This window comes from Triturus cristatus, chromosome 5_1, assembly GCF_964204655.1.
Source record: "Triturus cristatus chromosome 5_1, aTriCri1.1, whole genome shotgun sequence".
Classification (NCBI taxonomy): Eukaryota; Metazoa; Chordata; class Amphibia; order Caudata; family Salamandridae; genus Triturus; species Triturus cristatus.
This window is the reverse complement of record NC_140587.1, coordinates 807,217,465-807,240,321: the sequence shown is the minus strand read 5'-3', so window position 1 is coordinate 807,240,321 and position 22,857 is coordinate 807,217,465. Positions and strand designations below refer to the sequence as shown.

At 44.3% G+C, this 22,857-nt stretch overlaps 1 protein-coding gene across 2 annotated transcripts in view; it reads left to right on the top strand.

The window, feature by feature from the left end:
- The window catches only part of DLGAP1 (DLG associated protein 1), a 1,292,753-nt gene that overhangs the window by 1,195,248 nt on the left and 74,648 nt on the right, over nt 1-22,857 (top strand). For both annotated transcript variants that reach the window (XM_085605839.1, XM_085605838.1), the window contains exon 12: nt 10,478-10,902. In XM_085605839.1, coding sequence (XP_085461965.1) covers nt 10,478-10,902 — 425 coding nt within the window. The remainder of the gene's footprint in view (nt 1-10,477; nt 10,903-22,857) is intronic.

The window sequence follows — 22,857 nt, the reverse complement described above, 5'->3', positions numbered from 1 at the left end:
GCATGTGTGCGTGTGAGGGAGTGAAGTTAAAGGTCAAATGGTGTGTGATGTTACTTCCGCTACCCCAGACATTTAGGTGTATTGTCATTCATGGTGCAATCTCTCCACTGGTAAGCTATCGCTCCAAGGGCAATGTTCAAGGCACTCTACATTGTCCACAGACCCTTCAGGGAAAACGATTGCTATGCTATAAGTTGCATTTAAGCAATACAAACAAAACAAAACACTACAAACCAGGCTTGCGCCACTTATCATCATACCCCTTAACCATGAGCAATCTATTAAAGGCACTGCTTCCGCAGAACAAGCCTCCAAGTTGTGTAACTCACTACCAGCCAGTAGAAGCATCCCTGTCCCTACTCTAGTCAGGACCGTCCATCTATGTTAAGCTTCTGCCAGTCCTTTTCAAGGCTCACCTTCTGCCCATGTTGTTGGGGATGAAGTGTTTTATGTAGAGGACCAGTGGCGTTGTGTCCCACATCTTCACAGTACCAGGCAGTCTATTGAAAATAAATCCTGACATGATTGTTTCATATGTATTTATTGCAGAGTTACGGTTGAATTGTTACAAACAATTTCATATCTGAGATAGGGGGGTGGCCATTTTTACTTCCAACATGACCAACACCATTCATGCCAGGACTGCATTGTGTCTTGATGAAGTGAGATTGCACTCTAGTTGTTATTTAATTAAGTAGGACTGACACAGCAGCCTCCAGGGAATCAATAATGAGAATGAGTGAGGCAGCGAGCAAGGTGGTGACGTCCATGTTTGAGCCCTCGCTAGATGCCATCAGGTCACCCATTCTTCAGCGCCAGTGTATAAAGCCATACCTCCCACCTAACTCAGAGGCCTCCCAAAACCCACCTCCTCTGCAATGGGATCTAGCCTTCCTGGAAGGCTGCTCTTCTGAGACAATTAAGAATCATTAACCGCTTTCTGGCAATTACCCATATAGATGGCAGCCTCTAAAGCACCTAGTGCTGTTTGCACATGGGCCTAACCATCAAATACAGTGGTGCCTTTGAGCCAATCAGTGCACAGATAGGCCAGGGCAGATGGTGAAGTTACATAGGTCCCTCCAAAGCAGAGTGGCCTGCTGCAATCCTCCGAAGCGTCCTGAATATCCACATACAGCTGTCCGAAGGTGGTGGGATTAAACACCAAGACCACCATGTCCTGTTACCCACCTTCAAGTGTGAGGCTGTTCACTCAATGCGGTCAGAGGTTGGAGGTCCTGGCAGTCTTGGATCAGAGGTGTTGCATCAGGGATTGAGATTCACCATGCGGGTGGTCGTTTAGCCTTGCATCCACAGAGGGGAAGGCAGCGCGTCTTTGGGCCTTACCCTATGTGTGCTGGAGGAATCTGCTCCCTCTCCACCATCCAGCAATACCGTCCCCAACAGCCTGGAAAGTTCTGTCACGTGCTCTGTCGTGCACCGAGCCGAAGAGTCAGCTAGCGAAAGACAGGAGTATGGAGAAAAGGAATGATGTCAAACATTGGGTGGTGTTTGTTCTGCTAGGTCTGGGAAACACCTTTCTGGGAATTAGGCATGGCAAGCCCTAAATGCATTGCTCTCAACTTTGGCAACCTTTCTAATGTCAGTGTGATAGTTTCCCGGTGCATGTTAGTGCCAGCCCTTTCTTGTGATGTCATTCCATACCTGCCCCATATATACACCAGAGAAGGATGCATTGCAACACTTGTGGATCCCTATTTTCTATTGAGTGCATCACCCTCTTAAATGCGTTTTGTCTCTGATTTTTGCTTTCCTTTTCTGCAGCAGTATTGCTGATCAAATTCCCTCCTCTGAAAGACTATATATTGGGTTCTTTCTCAACCCCATTTTAGGCTAGCGCTGGTTCCTTTCCTATTAACCCCTGTAGTATTCAGCATCTCCAATCAAGAACTACAAATAGTCCCAAGTGTTTTTTTATGCCCTTGGTGGCTTTTTCCTCTTATGGAGACACCTGACACTTTTCATCTTTATATTAAATGCAGTGTTGGCTACTGAGAGGAGTAGATCTTTCTTTGGTCAATCAAGAAAAAACAGAGGCAATCCTCCCAGCATCCAGTTTGTGACCGGGAGCGCAGTACTGGGAAGGACAGCACTCAAAATCCAGGCATGTAAGCTCCCATCAGCAAAGGGAAAGAGGTGACAATACGCATACCTTCTGCTCATTGATGTCCGGGGGCAACAGGAACATATGGATAGCCCACTTGGTGGGAATCCATGGAGAACCTCCTAACGCCTCCCCATTTGAGAATGCTAGGATATTCTCAATGCTGGTATGGAATGTGCAATGTAGAAAGTTGGTATAGAAGGAGCGGCCGTGAGGTTAGCAGAGAGGGCATTTCAGAGCAGTGGGAAAAGTGGATGTATTTAAGTGGAAATTAGATGGGAAAGCAAAGTGATTTTAGGACAGATGGGAGGGAAAGGTTAGCAGAGAATAGTGACTGGGCTGAAGAGTTGGGGGAGATTGAGTCAGCAAGCCAGGAAGGGTATGGGTCATGCATTTCCTTGAAAACCATCTTGAGAAGCTTGAACTCTGCTGTGTAGATGGTAAATAGGCAACGGACCTGTGCCAACTAAGGGAGGTGGAGTGATGGAATCAGGAATTATAAACTACACAACCAACACATCTCCACTTTCTGGGTTGACATTTGTGTAGGGGCCCACTGGGATTTCATATAGCTGTCACCTCGGTTAACCAAATGATGATCCATTGATTATTCTACGGCTTCAGAGGAAACCACCTGCGCACTACGCATAAAACATTAAACAAAATAACCCATTACAAAAATTATATCAAAGGTTTATTCCTTTTCCTTGAAAACACTTGAAGCAGTTCATTTTAATATCCAAAAAGATCCAAAAAGATTCTAAAAAAAAAGACTACTTATTTTCTTTCCCAACTCATATACTTGCAGTCAGGCACACCCATCCATTTCATTCATGCTCTATGTATGTCAACCCACAAAGCCTCACATCTTCATAGTAAGTCACTGAATTGGGCTGTCCCCATGAGGAGCAGGGTCAGTACTGATCTGCATATGGCAGGTCTCTGACTAGAGTGGTACAGTGGGTGAAAAACGATGGATTGGAATACCACCAAGAGTGAATGACAGCGGCTCAGAATGTTTGCAATCATTCTGCCATCATCTTTTTGTGTGATCGGAGGATCACTTACAGAAATGGATGTAGAAACATTCTAGAGAATTGCTGGCAATACCCAATTAGGTGTGCTTGAGTGGCCGACATTGTCAATTGCAACAGACAGGTCAAGGAGAATGAGGCTAGATGAGAAGTGATACCAGTGAGCAAAGAGCTGTCCACGACAAGCTTGTGGAAGGATAATCATTCAAGAATTTTCTAGAAAATGTGTGGCGAGAAAGACAGGACTAGTTGGCGGGCGGGGGTCAAGCATTCTCTGTTTTAATTCAGAAATGGTAGGACTAATGCATAAAACTATAATGCACTTAATGCAGAAGGAGAGATTGAAAGGCTGAGCAAGAGAGCTGTGGAAACTTGGGGGCAAATGTACAAGGGGACTGCCCCACTTGAACATCACTTTTACCAACATTCCGGTGGCACAATGCCCTGCTCCACATTTGCAAGTGGCTTAATGCCACTTTGTAAATATGGTACCCTTTCACGCAGGTATCTGCATGAAAGGGGCGTGCAGTCGGTGTTGCTGTGGGCATTCCTCCGCAACACACATTGGTTTTTGATGCTGCCCCAGATTTACAAGGATCTGTAAGTCTGAAGCAGCGTAACAAACTAACCTTATGCAAAAGCAGGAGTTAGAATGTCACAACGAGGAAAAATACTTTTATTTTTCCTTGTTTTTGCTTTCTCTATGTGTGCTGCGTTCTGCAGCACACATAGAAAGAGCAAAACACCATTAATGATTGTTTATGTGCAGGAAGGTGTCCCATCCTGCACATAAACAATCATTAAATAATGACAATTTGCTACTTCTATGTATGCTGCAAAATGCAGCACACATAGAAGTGGCATATCGCCATTATTGATTGTTTATGTGCAGAAAGGAACACCTTCCTGCACATAAAGAATCATCCCTGCAACACAGGCCCCGTTGCACTATGGCGCAAGGGTGTCTGTATTGGCGCTAGGCAGCTGTTTTTAGCGCCAGCACTAGGGAAAACACAGAGGTGTGCCATATTGTTGTAAATACGATTCATCTCTGTGTTTTGGAAATAGCGCTGTGCGGCACTGCAAAATGTGCAGCAGCAATGCGCCATTTCCTTGTACATATGTCCCCCAAGGCGAGAGCCAAGAAAATGATGATTTTAGGAAAAAGGAATCTGATACGTGCGGGGTGGGCAGGGGGGCAGTTTTTAGAATGGTAAGAATGTGACATGTAAATGTGCACAGAATGATCTGAAATTGGCCTAATACAAGAGTAAAGGAACAATTAGGAAAGTGGTAAGAATTGCTCTAATGCTGTTGATCTTTGAGTGGAGGTGTGCAGCAAAGTCCTTGGCAGAATGGTTAGATGCTGTTAAAGTAGTTTGGCGGGGACCTCAGGAGATTAAACTAAACTCATTGTACAAGTCAAGCAACAGAAAGTGCCTTCTAGCACCAAGGAAATAACACTAACTATTAGCCTCTATCCCCACCCCCAACTCAGCAAAAATGAACAGCAAAGCAGCAACTTTACATATATTTTGGAAATGCATTTCTGTTTCTCTGAAATATTACCTTTTCTGTTTCTTTAAATACACACAGCTCACCCAAAATATTTGTTTTTCGTTTTTATTAAATAAAGTTAATTCTCTCCAAACGTCAGGGTGGCATATACATAAATCATAACCATTTTGTTATGAAATACGAGCTTTTCATTCTAATTAAAAAATATATATATTTGCAGACGTAATAAGTGCAGTCATTTAAATCAAGCACTCATATTTACTCCTGACTGACATGACCAGATACAGCCTCTGACGCCACTGTGCCATCTCACATGTGAAGGATGCCCACCTGGTGCCATATTTAGCCACCTTGGACCATTTTACACAAGGTACCCCTGGTTGCAACAGATGTGTGTGTGTCTGTTGTCTGTACCCTCAGAACACTATGTAATTATAGAACATTCCATAGATGCAGTCCCTTTTGTAATATGGATTGCGCCGGTGAAAGATGTACATCAATGCAATGACTCATTTACATGCATGCATGGACCCATGCAAATGAGGCAACTTTTCACTTTTGTCGGCACACATATTACAGATGCAGGTGCAGCAGCAAAGAATCTGTCAAATAATTTGCACACAGCGCGCTTCCTGTTTTTCTCAGTGTGACGGGTGTGCCCAGTGGTGGGTCCTGTGCTCACTGTGCCATAGGACTCAAGCTGCATCCTAACCACAAGGTCCACATAGGCTACACCAGATCTGGGGATGTTTGTGCTTCTGGTCAGAAGGAGCCTGGCCTATCAGTTCAGGCTGGACTGTATGAGAGAAGAACCAAGGTTAATTCAAATATGGCTGGCTCCTGTTTGAGGTGTCAAGGTGGGCAAACTATGGACTGGACTGTGGTCCAGTATTGTTGCCAGTGGCTGAGATAAGTTCATGCAATCGACCCATCACTTTTTTGTTTTCCACATTGATGGTGTTGCACAGTCAGTGCACCCCGTGAAGGTGTTCCCTGGGATGGGATCATGGATGGCACAAGACCCTCTCAGGCATCCCCATAAAGATGATTGTAGCAACACACTGTTCCCGCTTAAAGGGCGGTTCCATTCTCCTACTTCGAAATGAGGCAGTCTGCTCCTAGTCAAAGCCATATTGCATATCCCTAATACCCATCACACAGGCAGAAACATGCAGTACAGACATGCTCACAATGAGAGGCGCCCCCGCCTTCCCCAATACCATTACTCCCCTGTAGCCACATATACTGGTGACTGGCACAGTCGCAGTGCTCCTCTCTTCGAGAGCGCCATACAAAAGGGCTTATTACTGGCAAGGGGCTGGGAGAATCTTCCATGGGTCTGTTCATTCAAATGCCTTGGTGCCAGGCCTTCTTTGTCCTCTGTAGGGACAGAGCTGAATCATACAGTTCTCTTACTCCAGAGCACGGAGCACTCAAGCACCCAAGGAAGCATACAGCCCTCTAAGAATGACGGACTGGACCGGCTGGTGGCGACAGCGTCCTGATGCAATGGCTGAATTAGTAGAGGCAGGGACAGGCAGAAGCGAAAGTCAAAGTCGCAACTTCTATCACTCACCATCACCTCAACCAGACCTACCACTACTCCCCCTTATGAGGCTAGGACGTATGGACCTGCTGGCTGGGTTGAGCTTCTGTCAGTGCGTGGTGAGACAGTTCCTTATCCTAAGCACTTACAAAACTACCATATTTGGGCAGTGCATCCTGGCCTTAACGCGCCCCATGCACACTGATTGCGCATTCTGGTTTGGAGCAAAGTTGAAGGTACCCCACAATCTTACATACAGAGTATGTGTTTATGTAAGGGTCTTATTGCGTATGTAGGTGCCCTAGGAAAAGGGGGTACAACCACCGTTTTGGGACCTGTAGAACCCTCCAAAGGCACGGATGTGTTTAGCCTGTGCCCCAGCTCTAAACAGTGTTTGTGGCACTATCCAAACCTGCACACATGAAAAGTAATAGCCTAGATAGGGTATTTTTGACTGACGCAGCGAGCTTGCTCTTCTCCATGTGCGCACCATACTTTCACTGTCCATATTACGCCCTGTAACAAGTACAGTGCCTTTTTCAGGAACTCTGTTTCAAACCAGGGTGCCCGTGTGTCTGGGATAGTAAATAAGATAGGTTAAGTGTTTTAGCTGGTAGTGTTCTAAAAGCCCTTACAGTTTTCTAAATTCAGCTCTATTGTATTGTATGGTGTGGTTAAGTATATTGCAGCACTTTGCATACACTTCCTGTGGCCTAAATTGTGTCTGGATTCTTCAGCATGTACTCTGTGTGTATCATTTATAAAGAATCTCATTTCAATCAAGTGTTTTGTAGAGCGCGACTACTCACCCGTAAGGGTCTCAAGGAAATGGGGAGGTGAGGAGACTGTGGTTCATTCGAAGAGTACAAGAGTGCTCTGACTTGCATTGAGTTCCTGGGCACCGGTCGGGTGCATGGTTGTAAGGGTTTTTGTTGCAGTTAGATCTAGTTGGAAAAATGGCATTGTTGCGTTAAGTTTCATGGAATAGTGTAAAGACACAAACACGCGGAACTTATCATTGTTGGGTAGTGATCGTAATACGATTGATGCGCAGTTTCAGCGAGTTAAACCAGTGATTCCGTTGCGGATGGCTGTGGGGTAGCTGCAAATCCTCCTATAGTTTTGGCAACTGCATAGTGGTGTTCTTAACAAAGCACTCTGTGACATTAAGGTCTAGAGAAATGGAGGCTTATTTATGAGCCCTTGCGTCACTTTTGCGCCGCTGGTGCATCACACTTTTGGTGACGCACCAGCGATGTAAAAAATGAGCCTTGTTGCACCATATTTACAAAGTGACGCATCTAGGTAGATGCGTCCCTTTGTAAACCCTTGCGCCACATTATACCTGCGCCAGGTATAATGTAGGCGGGGGCGTTCGGACGCAAGAAGGGGTCGTAGAAGTGATGCAGTGAAATCTATAAGATTTCACTACGCCACTTCTAGGACGCAAATGTGTCAATATCTTACGCCTGCCTCATGGCAGGCATAAGACTGACACAGGCATATTTCACATGGAACTTGCCCGTGTATTGTAATGACCCATTGCTGGAGTTGCGTCACTTTTGTGACACACTCCAGCAATGCGTCATTTTTGCGCCTACAGATACGTCAGAAATACTGACGTATCTGTAACTCCTTGCAACATGATAAGTCATACTGTAAATATGACGCATCATTGGTGTCGCAAGGAGGGCGCAATGAAAAGTGACGCATCACTGTTTTCTCGCAGCGATGCGTCACTTATCATAAATGAGGCCCATAGTCTTTTATTCTGTGTAGCCCGCTGTTGCATAACCAGGCTCCACTTACTGTGCTGGTGATCCGTGCAGAGTCATCAGACTGCTTTAAACAATGTCATCCGTTTGAGGGGTTGAATCTTATTTTTAGGAAAAACTATGGGGCATATTATCAAGCACGACGTTAAAATTATCGCTGCTTTAGCGGCAGAAAATTGCCGCTAAAGCGGCTATAATGGGCTTTGTAATATGCCGCAGAGAATTCCAATAGAAGCCCATGTTGACACCAGAACATGGGCTTCTATGGGAATTCTCAAGGGCATATTATCAAGCCCATTATCGCCGCTTTAGCGGCAGTTTTCTGCCGCTAAAGCAGCGATAATTTTAACGCCGTTCCTTGATAATATGCCCCTAAGTTTTTATTGCTTTTCTGATTTTGAGATGGTTGTCAATTGTCTTTATTTTGCTTGATACGGTGTTCCATAGCTTGCATGCCTATACCAAGAACAAGCTACCACCTTACTGGGTTCTTCTGAAAGGTGAAGTGGTTACTACTAGAGCATCTCTTGATCTTTGACCGTTTTAGAAAAATGGTCCAGTGCCTTGGATTGTATTATGGGTAAAGCAAAGGGCTGTGACAGATGAGTAGCCAGGGCTGGGCTTTAGGAACCGTGTTCATGTAGTGACGTCTACTCAGGCTAAGGTCCTGTCTGGCGACAGTATTATGTACTTTAAATCTGAATTTGTTAATTAGCATTTGATAAGCTCTAAGTGGAGTTCTTGTTATAATTTAGTCTTGACAGTGCAAATGAGGTCAAGGCTTGTTGCCCTGTGGGTGTAGCACAAATAGGGGAGATATCAGTTGTAGAACTCTCATGATGTTGAAGGAGCTTTCCATCACATTGTTGGTGTGACTTTCGAGAGACAGTTTGGAATTATTGGTCATAACCAGGTTATCTACTTCTGTTGATGAGGTGGTAGGAGATCCAATTTCCACTGGTCAGGTTTTTTTGGGTCACAGTTTTTCTACAATCCACAATTAGTTTCTTGCTTTTATATGGGTTTACTGCCAGATGCTTTTGTAGCATCCAAGTGTCACCTGACTGGAGGTATTCTGGTAATCTGTCCGGATATCCCTTGGTCGGATGGTTTTTCCAGTTTAAGTGTAATCTGAGAGTCACTGGAATAGTTGTAGCAAATTAGTTAAAGGGGTTTATTAGCTTTAAGGAATGGAGTCGGGTATGTATCGAAAACAAAAATAGTAGTTATCGGTACTACACATTGTATGAATTTTTGCAACAGAGGTAGTTGCTCAAGCTGTGTTCTTTCATTGGTGTAGGACTCTTTCGTATTTACTGCAGTCCCTTGTTTCATTGTACAGTTAAGTATTTTAAGAAATGGTTGATGGTTTACAGTGTCAAAAGCTGCTGAGTGGTTCACTAGCAGTAGGAGAGCGACTCTGTCAGAATCTTTGGTGTTCTTGAGATCATCCCAAATAGCGAAAAGTGCTGATTCAGTGCCTCTTCCTAGACTGAATCCTGTCTGTTGGTCAGAGAGAAAGATGTTTTTCTGTTTGAATGTGAAAGCAGAATAAATGTAGATTTTTCAATAAGTTTGCCTAGAAACGATGCGTTAAATGTAGGTCTGTAATTGATTGAGTCCCTAGGTCCGGTCCTTGCTTTTTCAAAATGTTGCATTGTTCTTGATCTGTCCCGATTGATAGTGTTATGTTGTTAGTGGATGTTTTCGTTTGGCAGTAGGCCTTAAGAATTGTAGTTTTTTTAGCCACCTGCCCCGCAATTGAGTTGCAGAGTTTTGGGGAGTGATTGGTGTGGCCTTGCATCCAATCTGGTTGTTGAAATTCAGAAATAAATTTGAATAATTCTGTTATTGATTTGGCTTTATTTGAAATGGTTGGGAGAAGTGAGTTTTCTTGGCTTTTTTAATGGATGCCTTACAGATTCTGTGTTATGTATGTGTTACTTTTTTCTATCAACTTCATTATGTGTTTTTACTTTTTCTCCACTGTACTTCGAGCATTCTTATTTTCATTTTTGGTCATTTATATCCGGATTGAGCCAACCTACTTCCTCGCCTGGTTGGCTTTGAAGACCCCGATCAGCACTGTTGGAATTGATTAACAAGTATCAGTGCAACATCAGGATGTGTTTCCTTTTTTTGTGCATCTTCGTCCTAGGATCTTTGCCATGTTTGCATCTATAATATTCCTGCACACACAGTCTGTGATGTATTATCTTTGTAATATTGTTCACCTCAAAGGCATATTATCTATCTGAGCTTCACTGATTCAGATGGAAATGTAATGTAATTGGAACATTGTCATGTTGAGTGTCACGTAATTAATATTGTTGATCAGCGGTTATTTGTCATTGCGGCACTTTTGTTTGCTCACAGCTCAAGCTAAAAACACTTCTGTTTCACTGACCAAAATTGATGATTGCAAGTCTTTCCGTACAGCATCTATTCTCAATAACTTCTCATTTCTATTTTTTCCAAGGATTCGCAGGTTGACGCGCTCGAACAGCGTCACTGCCGCAGTGCAAGCAAACATGGAGCGCCGCGAGCAGTTCGCCAGCCCGGTGGACTCGTTTGACAGAGACAATCTATACTGTGGCCAAGTGTCGCGACAGCTCTCGCGGGATGGCAGCTCTTCCACTGTTAGCATCCAGGGGTCAGGGAACCATTACCACGCCTGCGCAGTGGACGATGACTTTGACGCAGATTTTGACCCTTCCATTTTGCCCCCTCCGGACCCATGGATTGACTCCATTACCGAGGATCCGCTGGAGGCCGTTCAAAGGTCTGTGTGCCACAGAGACGGCCACTGGTTTCTAAAGCTTCTGCAGGCAGAAAAAGATCGCATGGAAGGCTGGTGTCAACAGATGGAGCGGGAAGAACAGGAAAACCACCTGCCTGATGACAGTAAGTCCCTGGAGCAACAGGCAAGATAACCACCACATGTCAATACAGAATGGTCTTTGGGTTCATACATGGATAATCACTTGTGTAGTTTTATCAACCAATTTTTGGGAGCAATTTGCTAGTCAGTGGTCATTGTGCAAAAGCAGAGCCTTTAAAAGTTTGATAATGGTGGTGCAGTGTCTGTCACGTGATGCCAGGCTTTCCTCTGAAAAGTGGGTAGGAATGGGCCGAGACAGATGCAGTTTAAGAAATTGCCTGTGGAAGGTCAACATGGCTGTGGCACTATCTCTTCGTGTCATGTAGCAGCAGCATTTCTGGGGAAGCTTTAAAAAAAGGTTTTGTTTTCTGTCAGCCAGTTTCTAACAGTTTGATCTTGACTTCGGAAAGCTGCCTCAACAGTGCTGTGGTGAAATAACTCCACCTGTGCCATAATACTAGTTAATGAAAAATCATTAAATCAGCCAGAGGAAAGGAGGTGGGAGGAACTAGAGAAGGAAGTGCAGGTACCAAGGCTTTAAGTGGGGCAGGTCCCTCCGGGTTTCAGACCCAGCAGTAATTAAAAATGGACCTTCAAAACTGCCCCTGTCGCGCTCTATATTTATTTGCCTCACTTTACAGGAAAAACACTTTATTGATTTCCGAACAATGATTGTAAAAATCGTTAACATCATTTCTATCAGTGATGTAGCTCCTTTTTCCATTTCACTCGTTTTACTTAATGTTGCATTCCCTAACAGTGCTGCTTTTTCCAGCCTATTTTTTTTTCTATATTTGCTGTAGTGCAGCCAATCACTCTTGAATAGTGCGTACAGTGAACTGAGTCCCCTCCAGGTGACTGAATATCCTGCTTGTGGGAGGGTATTTAGAATGGGCTACGATTGAGAGCTCTGGAGCTGAGGCTGATGGCAGTGCAAGCTTCTCACAGTGCTTGTCCGCGAGTGATAAAGGTGTTGAACACATGATCATACAATCTTTGGCCTATCTGGAGAGACGCGGAGCGATGGTCAAGTGTGCCAATGGTGTTTCAATTACTTTCTGAAAATGTGTGAAGAAGGGTCATAGCTGGCTAATTATTGACAGGGAAAAAGTAAAACACCGAGCTTACAAGTGAGTGGGTGTGCTGTATGCCTGGGGGAGAGGCTGCGAAGTGAAGGAAACACAGAGTAATACATGCAGGAGCGATGAGGTGTGAGATTTGCAGATGGAGGATTTCAACAAGATGTGGGGAGGAAAATGGCGTGTCTAGCAAAGTAGGAGACAGCAGTGGAATGAGGTGCGAAGGGAAGGACGGGAGAGATTGTGGCCCTCCGAAGACCACAACCCCTTTCCACAGACCTCAGTATTGTTTAATTCACAGTCCCATTTTTTTCAGGATTGAACATTTTTCAATTCTAATTATTCACAACAAAATCATTGTTGTTACTTATCTATCTGATACTGCTAATAAGCAGTGCCAAAACCAGCAGGTCTGGCTTATTTTAGTTGTATGTCCGTTATTGTGTGGCATTTATGAGTCTAATAACAGAAAGCTCACAGAGAGGCACCAAAATACTAGTCCGGTGGCAAGCTGTAGGAAGCACAGATTTTAGGCTAGATTTTTTAAGCTAGGTCCTTGTTTACATAGGGCACACCTCTTGGAAAAGATTCCTGGTTGTGTGTTCATGCCACGTTGCTTTTAGTGACCCACTTTTATCATCCCACTTAAAGCTTTGGGAGGCATGGTGATTCATGAATACATAAATAATATTTGACGCTTCTTCCACACTATGTAGCTGCGCCTCTTTGTTCACTTGCGGCTCCCGCTTTCAGTGGCGGAATGTGTTTCACGCCCATTAGGAATCAGTCGCTGTCTCCCGAATGTCACTTGAGAGTCTGAAAGGCTGCCAGCTCTTTCCTGGGGCTTGACACAGTGTGTCCTGCACAGCAGCTCCTGCTCCAGCTTAAAACAACAGAAAAGCAGGGGCGTAGCAGGTCCCTGAAGCATCTTCAGTGCCGGGGGGGGCCCCAACTCTGCAGGGGCACCACCCTTCAATGTGACCCCTATTCAGCCCAAAGTCAATGAATATATGTGAGATATGAGAGACACACAGGGGCCCCTCACCCTGTGCTTTAAATGGAAATATAGAAGTGCTGATACTCACAGTGCACAGTACCTGCTTGTTCCTGAGAAGTGCTGGTGCTCTCTTTCTCTCATTGAATTGAATGAATCAGTGTTGAGAAGTGCAGCTACTCTCTCTTTCAAATTAAAGAAGTGCAGGTATTCAGTACCGGATAGTACCTGCCCATTTAAAGCACTGCCCTCATCACATTCTGCGGTGGGTGGGGGGAGCATCATTTTGTGTTACGCCGTTGATGAAAAGCCCATGCTTACAATCTCATTCCCAGACTCAAACAAGGCAGCAACCTAACCTCAGGTTTCACGCACAATAAGAAAATCCAAACGCGGTGAGGAAGATGTGACGTTTTCCTTGTTCCCATGAAAAAGCGTGAAAAGACGGTTGCCCATAAACTGTTTCCGGTTGGTTTGAATAATTTCCCTCTTTTTCTTTTCAGCTGTGCACTTTTTAAATAGCATAACTTTTCCGCGCACAGTTTCCTCGGGGCCCTGACAGCTGTCAGAGTGCTTGTTGCCTCCCTCGCTGCCAGCAGTAACACAATCCCGACTCCAGGAAAACAAAGCTAGCCCTGTGCTGGCGAACAGCTGCTGCCTTTGGAGGGAGCGCGCTGATACTGATCACGAAAGTGTTCAATGGGAAGTCCCCCTGGGGTACTGGATGCAGAGCTGCAGCTGATAGTGCACTACAATACATTTTATGCAAATATTCAAAGACTGATGCTACAGTACTAAACTAGCCTGACAAGAATATTTAGGAGAAACTCTTGGTAACACGAGAGTACTTTAACACCTGTCCACACAAGGCTTTCTCAAGCACTGACTAAATTCAGTATCCGCATACATGCCAGCATTTTAAAAGATTAAAGTGGAAGATTTAAAAACAAAACCAACAAAAATCTGAGGAATGTATTCCCCCCATTAACTTAAATTGAAACTTAGGCAATTTCAGGCAGGAGACAGCCAAAATAAAGCAATTTTTTCTTTAAAAGACGTGAGTCGCCCGCCTGAATCAGGGCTATTGGCATGTATGTAGTTACGAAGTAGAGAAGACAGAGAACTGGAAATATTACCGTGTGTTGCAGAGAATTACAATCAGTGATTACTTTGTAAAATAAAAAGTGCCAGGGCTCTTCTCAGGAGGCAGCGCTAACAGCAGAAATGTGCTGGTTCAAACTGCCTCCTGACTAGAGCCCCGGCACTTCTTATTCTGGAAAGGACTTAGCCTAATGGCTAAAGTTGATGATTTCAGAGCTGGGGAACCAAGTTCAAGTCTCAGCGTGGCTCAACATCCTGTGATTCTGGAGAAAATTGCATGCACGCTGAATGAGTGTGTCAAGTGGTGCTCTAAGCGCCGGTGCTGGTGCTGAGCACCGGAAAGCACCAGCTCAAATTAAGCACTGATTACAATGAATAATTATCTGGGCAGTGAGAGTTCCCAATAAAGTTGCTTGTCTGCAATGCCATCTACTGCTGTATGTGAAAGCACATGCTATGGTTCTGTGGCTCTACAACAACACACATGTTTTACATATATTATAAAAAGCTATGCATGCTCACACTCACGAGTTAAGCTAAAATCGATGCCATTGTACTTTTCTACCCCTTAAAACGTCTTCTACTCAGTGCAAATTCTTCTGGAAATGAAATTCATTGTTTTCATTTCCTGTGAGTCTCCCTCTTAGATGTTTCCAAATGTTGCCATGCTAACAAATACACTTTCTAACATTGTGTTTTGTCACTAAGAAGACTGGAACTGAATTTCGGAAGATTTTTCTAGTCTCTTCACAAACAGCGTGAATTGGGATTTTTATCAAAGGTAAAAGTGGAACATCTTACAAAGCTCAAATAAAGACGATTGCCACACACAGAGAGCATTTGAAAATATTCATCAAACAGCAAACACTGGATATGTAAACCAGTAGCACTGACTCCCTGTATAATTTACCTTAAGCTGGAGCCAGTTATAGATCTCGCCTACAAAACCCATCGGAAGCTGTCTGGTTTCAAAAGACCTATTGTGAAGTTACAGCCCACAGCCCACCCAATACTTACCATTGGTTGGCTTTATTGTCACTCTTGTTTGCTTCCTATTCAATTGTTTTCATTGGTCTTCCTGGATAGCCTCTTTACGAGAATTTTGATTGGCTGTTTTGTATCTTTTCGCTGCTCACATTTAGAGAACTCATTTTTTCATTTTCATTCAGCATTCCATAAGAGTGCATGTGTTTTCTAGCTCTCTCTCTCTCTCACTTGTCCTGCTTAACAACCCCGTCTCCTGCAATGTCTTTAAAAGCACAGCAGCAGGGATGTTTTTGCTGGAGTGTGACTGAAGAGCAAACTTTAATTTTATCTCCTGTATTCCACATATTGCATAAAAACAAATGCTTTGGCACACAATGACTTTTATGGCACTTGGGGCGCCCTCTGCTGCACTCACTCATCTAGTGTCTGTCACAGAAGATGCACTTAGCGTGACAGTTCTCCTCGAGGCCAAAAATCTGCTACCTTTTCTACTAAATAAACTAAATAGCTGAATCCTGTGGAAAGTAAACAAGGCATGGGAAAACATTCCATTTTGCATTATGGCACTTCCTTCCTCTTCTGCATTCTGTTCAGTTTCAAGAGTTAAAAGTATTTGAACAATGAACTTTGCAATTTATAAAGATTAAAATTATTAATTGCAATTTACATTTTTGAGTTTCCATAAGATGTTTACGTTCCTTCTGTATTTTGACAAGTTTTTTTTAAACAATACTTTACACACAAGCATTGGCAAAGACAACAGCTCATCACTCACAATTTAAAAGGTGGAGACCTATTGGCTTTGCAAGTGTTTGTTCTATATTCCATAAATGTAGTTTATTGTGCACAAGCAAACAAATTCATGACTGGACATGTGAGTGTGTATGAATGAGGACATAAGCAAAGACCAGGGTGTAGAGCTGTTTAATTAAATAAGGCAGTTGTATCATACAACGTTACACACTGATCGTTGCTGTAAGGGATTGGCAGTCAGGTAGTTTGTGAATGAAAGTGTGCCTGAGGGGGGCAGAGGCATCGCTTGCCTTCTTACACTGTGTTCGCTATCCTGTTTTACGAATGCGAGATAAAGCAGTATACTATGTAAAATAGCATAGCATTCAACCTATCGAATCGTCTTGGTTATAGTAATGTATCGTGCAAACCTTCCGATGTGAATTGATTGGTTTGGTTCACTCTTAGTTACATTTGCCAACTCAAAGGTTGATCCTGGGCTTCGTGACCTGTTAACATGGACTTGCGCCGAAGCACACGTTCTTGGCTGGCAATGCATGAGGGGGTTGTCGAGTACTGGGGGTGTGGGCTGGGAGACCTTTCTCCTTAGGTTGAGGCCAAAAACGGCATGCATCCTCCTTTAGCCCGCACTCTAGAGCACTCCATTTTGAATTACACATATATTTGCTGAGATAGACATTTTCTGTGCATTGCTCAGGCACTGCCGCCTGCAGGGATCGTCCTCTTGGCATTCTTTGTTTTTCCACCTCCTCACGCCACCTCCATCATGCCAGCTGATCCCCTCCCTTTCTTACCATTCACACTTGCCTTAGACCCCAAGCAGATCTAAATGACTCATGAGCATGTTTGCTTTGTTCTCTTCCACTCACTCAATGTACTTGTTTTTATTATTTCTCCTAACTGGTTTGGGTGCGTGAGTGCCATCAAGCATGTTGTTTGGTGAGTGCGTGTTGTATATGCTGCAAATCTCTGCACTGTTGAGGGTGTTGTGTTGATTATTGTGGCTGTACTGATTTTTCACTGGTTATCCAAAACTCAATAAACACATTTACAAAATAAAAAAAAGTTGATCCTGAACCTTTGTGCTGATATTTGTACAAGATCCTTTCCTCATAAAATATATATTTTTACTCACAAGAGACTTCCTTTGATTTTCCCACCCCTTAAATATATTTTCCAGACTAGCTGAGTAAAGGAAGCAGCACATGTGCACTTTTGATGACACAGCACAATTTCATCAATAGCTTGTTCTTTTTTATACCAGTAAATCTGTGTTGCTTGGCTCAGGCTGGCAGGAGTCAGTGAGAAGTGGGTGACAAGCAGGTCTCTCATTCAGAGGTAGGCATGGGGAACAGGTCCTACTTGTTATCGGCACATTCAGGATTAAATGCATGGAGGGTCCTTCCGTTCATCCTGCGCAGAAGGCACGCCTTGACTCTCAGCCTTTCTCTCCCTCTGAGTAGGATTTAGGCTATGGGTACTACCAACATTTTCCTAGGGGCCAAAAAGTTTGATCGGTGGTGTGCATTGATGCCAATCGAGTTGAAATCAGGCTTTGGAGAGGTTGTAAAGAGGGGATAGGGGAAGTGAAGCATGGAGTTTTTTAGAGAGTTTCATTCCATACTGCCCTCTAAATGAATCCCCTAGTCTCTAGATTTGACAATACTGTGTTACCCTGTATCTGAATCACCATTATTCTACCGCATCTTGGGGTAAGCTTTCTCTGCTTGCTATCACCACTTTGGGAGAGTCAGGTGTAAAAAGGAAGTACATTGATTATTGAATTGGAATGAGATAGAATTGCACAATACGAGACCAGAAACCCCAGCTTCCACATTTGACTTAATTGTGTGATTGATCACAGGCAATTGTTTTATTTCACTTTGCCTCTTCGTTCTTCATTATCACATGTAAGAGCCCCTTAAAATACATTAGTTCAGGATGTGCGCTGTGCAAAACCTTCTCTTGTGTTTGATTTATAAATTACAATGTCGTCCATGCATAATAACAACCCAGGTGACCCAGAGGGGTCCACATGACAATTGACTTGAATCTTAGATCTTTACTGGTATTGTTCGAAAACTATCACTTTCAAAATATTCTTCTCAATTTACTGATATAATCTGATGAACTAAGGTGAAACGCTTCTGTGTGTTCATGAAATACACTTTTTGGGATGTTTGTAGAGATTTTATCCCATTTTTACACATTTGTTGCAAGATGTCTTTAGAAATGAATGTGTTCCTAAAGTTAAGTGTTACAGGACACCGTATTTGCTTCTTTCCTTTTACTTCAGTTAGCGTGTAAATGAATGCTTTAGTGAACAGCTTTCTGAACATCAGTGCTCTCTCAAGCAGACAGCAGCCCAGTGCTGCTGTCCACCAGGAGGCCACATGCAGAGGTCCGGAGGGCCGTAAGAGCCCACTGGGCCATACTTTGAGTATCACTGTGTTAGCCAGTGTCCTGTTGGCCAACTCAGCTCTTATTGTCAGTGTTGCACAGAATCAGTCACTTTGTAATGCTCTGCAGATAGCTCAGTGACTGAGTGCCTATGGCTAAGACGTGTAATTTGCAGGCCACAGGTTCGAAACTCAGGAAAGATGATGCAGCATTTCATCCTTCTTAGTTTGTAAAAATGAACACCTCCAAAATAGGGTGACAGTGAATCCTGTTATTTGCAAGAGATGGCAACACCAAAGCACCAGTCCCCATGTAAACAAAGTTGGCACTGATTTGCTGACAGGGTTAAAAGTGGCATTACCGAGGTCAGAAGGAACGGTGAATAATGAGACCATTTTACATATTAGGTTTCAAAATTGAAAGAACATATATGGAGAGAAACCTAATCACTGACGGCTGACACAGATTTCCAACTTGCTCGAGCGAATCCTTATTCGGATCAGAACAGAGGTGTTCTCCAGCTCACTATTTACAGCATGAATGGGAACCAGTTCGAAATAAACCTCCAAAAAGGTTCATTTGTGCTGCTAAGAGAAAGAACTGCAGGCCCTTCCCAAGTGAGGATAGTTGTGGCCTTCCAGTTTGGAAGGCACTCAAGGAGAGACCACAACTATGCCACGTCTGACCTGCACAAAAGGGCTTCTGTCTTTGTCATCTCTTCTAGCCATGAGCAGAGCATTCTTTTCTTGCTCTGGGCTTGGGCTGACCTCAAAAGGTCACGGTGCAAGGGCCTCCGGCTGGCATCGCAGGCAGTGAGGAAGTCTCCCAGAGATAGCACAACAATGGCTGCACTGAAGGGTGCCTGCAATGAACTTCCATGAGACACAGCTATGCGCGGTGTGGTGCATCTGTCAACAGAATGGTCAGATTCCTGCTGGTATGCAGCATTTTTAGCCTTACATCAGGCATGTTATATAAAATAGGACACAGTCCAATAAACGAACACGTTGTATCCTCTCAGATACCACCAACGTGTGAAGCATTCCAGGTTTCAATCACTAGAACTTCTGTGGCACCCTGGCCTTTTAGAGTGTTCTGTTATATGTTGTCATGTTTAATTATGTTATTTTATGCTAATTGCATAGCTCCCAGAAGTAAGGCCTTGAAGTCATGTTGGGCTTCCAGGCACTGTTCCATCACAAACCAAACAAGCATTGGAAATGCAATAGGTCTCGCCTTTGTGTAAGTTAAAGCAATTTGTTTTGTGAATGGTATTGTTTTTTTGCTTTGTATTCATTAGTTTATGTTTGTTGCGACATAGAACCAACATACATAAGGATTCTTTCTTTAGAAATGTTTGTTTGGTATTTTTTAGCAAAAGTAAACGTACTTGTAAAAATAAAGGAACTTGGGGAGTCAGTATGGCTATAGACTCGGTTTCCAACGCGTGGAAAGTCACTGTAAAACAATGTGCTCCTATCAATAATGCCCTCGCTGTACTCGTAACACAGAATGCTGCACTCCTTTAGGCAATAGTCCCATGTGCGCGAAAGCATAATTAAATGCCAGTTCTTAGTTCTGTTTCACTCCTAGAAATCACCCCTCCTCAATGCGGCAGTGCGCACCAGTCAACACAGTTTGTAGCACACCAAAACACGTCCTACTGGCAGCGCGCTCGTTAACAACAGCCTTAGGCGCAGGCTCCGGTCGTGGATCAGAGCATTATAGCTCTGCCCCAATAATTCTCGGTCTAATAAAGGACCTGTGTAACCTCTCTCTAAATTTGGAAGTGCTTATGACTAAATGGAAAGCTGCAATGGCAAACCGAGTCTCAAAACACCTACGGCCGACCTTACTGATTTGGTCAATTACAGACCCATATCATTGCTTCACTTTCTTGGAAAAGTAACAGATACCCTGGTCAACCAACAACTTGTCTCGTTTTATAAACCTATTCCTATTAGAGCCCTACCAGTCAGGTTGCCGTGCATCTTATAGCACGGAGACAGCCTTTGTGCAGGCTGCTGACACAAGCAGGCTTGCTTTACACCAGGGGAACTCGGCTATCCTGGCTCTCCTGGAGATATCATCTCTCATGCAACCCTAATCCAGAGATTGGGGGAGATCTGTGTGAGAGGCAAAGCACTGGAATGGCTGACAGTAGCGGCCCGTGGTGGCAGTGCTGCCGGGCGCTGATGTGGGGCGGGGGAGGGGCGAGGAGGTGGGGGGGGGGGGTAGTAAACTACGGATTGCGGCTGATTAGAGGTAAGTAAACATATAAATAAATGAAACTAATTTTGTTGCGCGTGCTGCATCGCCAAATGCGATGGGAGATTATGACAGTAGGATTCAGACATGTGTGCAAGGAAACACCACTACTTACACAAGGAAAGTGAATGACTAATGCACGGGTTACAACAGGGACCCACCACACAATTCTCATTAGGACTATTCCATCCCTGTGTAGACCATTGCCACCCAAAGTGTTCCATCTCAACCATCTGTCAGAGTCCTGCCTCCAATTTCAGTGTCCAGTGTCTACATTAAAGCTACCAACACACGGGACCTCTGACGATCCAGTGTGTTGCCACAATATCCTTGTCAGACATATAAATATGGTACCAGGTACCAAAATATCACCACATTAGAATTTATAACAGAAAATTTCCACCTAATGGGACAATATTTTTGTAAAAAAATTTTAGGGCACTATTTGTATGGCAACAATATATTGACATACAAGCGATGCTCCAACCTCTCCTTTACACCATTTCTATTTGGTTCCAACTTCCACAGCCAGAGTACAGTTCACTTTGCAAAGTGTTAGTGTCAGAAGTAGACTCATCATTCTTTCTAACCAACTAATCATTTATTTCTACCTTAATAGCATGTTCACGAACAGAAGCGTGGCAGAAAAAAACCATCTGGCAATGTGCCACTTTCATCGACATTGATAGACCCCACCCCAGTTCTGCCCTCTTCCCACAGCATTGCCGCCGCCTAACAGGGCACTAACTGCATGAACACTGTCCTGCATAGGTACATGCAGCATGTACGTAACTTCCTACAAGTCTGGTCGCTCCCTGGGGCTGGCCTGGAGACTCCCACAGCCAAGCAGTCACACAGTGATCCCACCTGAACCTGTAGTAACACACCCAGTGCTGAAGTACTGCTGGTGTTTACAGGTGATGGGCGCCAACAACCATTCCAGTGAAAAGGGGTGACAGAGGGGGTGCAAGAGAAACTGCAGTAGTGAGATGAAGGCCAGAAAGCGCAACGAATCTAGGCAGTCTGGGCATGTGGCGGAGCAGTCACGAGCTCTTAAAGGAAGCTTTGGGCCCCTGCATGTATTATGTGTAAGAACTAATCAAGAGGCACCGGACAGCCACAAACGTGCAGTAACAAAAGATCCCAATAGCACAGATCTTGCAGCAACATACACAAAGCCAAGAATGTTCGGTGCTACATGGCTGGTGAATCCAAGCCTGCAATCACACACCCAAGTGTGCAATCAGACACAGTCAAAATGCCAAGATCCTACAGCAGCGCACAGGCCAGAAAAATCGTTTTTTTGCGGTAATTCAGCTGAAGGAAACCAAAAATGTGAAGAACATGCAGTCCAGACAGCCAACAGACTGCTTACAAGCACTGACAACCAACAATGTACAGTAACACACAGTCCAGACAGCCCACAACCTGCTCTCACGCCCAGACTGCCAACAATGTGCAGTGAATGATGCACAGTGTGCACAACCCACAGCCTACTCACACACACAGACAGCCAACAGTGTGAAGTAACACACAGTCCAGACAGCCCACAACCTGCTCACACGCACGGACAGCCAATAATGTGCAGTGACGCTCAGTATACACACCCCACAGCATGCACACACGCACTGACAGCCACAAATCTACAGTGACACACAGTCCAGGCAGCGTGCTCACACACACGGACAGCCAACAATGTGGAGTAACACACAGTGTACACAGCCCACAGCATGCTCACACACACGCACAGCCAACGCCAGGAGGCACGCACACTAGGAGGCACCACTCTGCGGTACACGGCACCGGGAGGCTACCGTACACGTTATACACCTGTCACTAACGTCAATGTACACAGCGTGTGAAGAGCAGGACAGGTGGATGCTTTTGAGAGCCAATCACACACATGGCCAGATCTAAAAACAAGGGCTCATGTCGGTGGATGAGGTTCAGCATTTTCAAGCACACTCAAAGAACAACGCCAATGATCAGCACAAGAAGCATCGAGGTTAGCACGGTGGGTTTAGGTCCTGGGCGCATCGTACACAGGGGGTTACATCATTCTGATAGAGTGGACTCATTTAGTGCAGGGACAGCGCTATACACTGCAACAACACAGAGTGCCCTGTTCCAGGATTCAGGGGCATGGCAGAGCTGTAAATTGAGATCCCAAAAATTACACCACCCACCTCTGGCTTTGGTTCCTGCCAAACTCCATCATCTAAAAGACGTGTCTCATTCTCCAGGTTTAGTCCATGTTCAGGAAGGCGGGGGCATTGGCGTTTGTAGCGCGAGCGCATGATGTTCTCCAGTTACTACTCATTATGTTAAACTCTCATTTCCTGCCAGCCCTCGGTGACACAAGGCCTCAGCTGAAGATAAATAAATACAAACAGGCT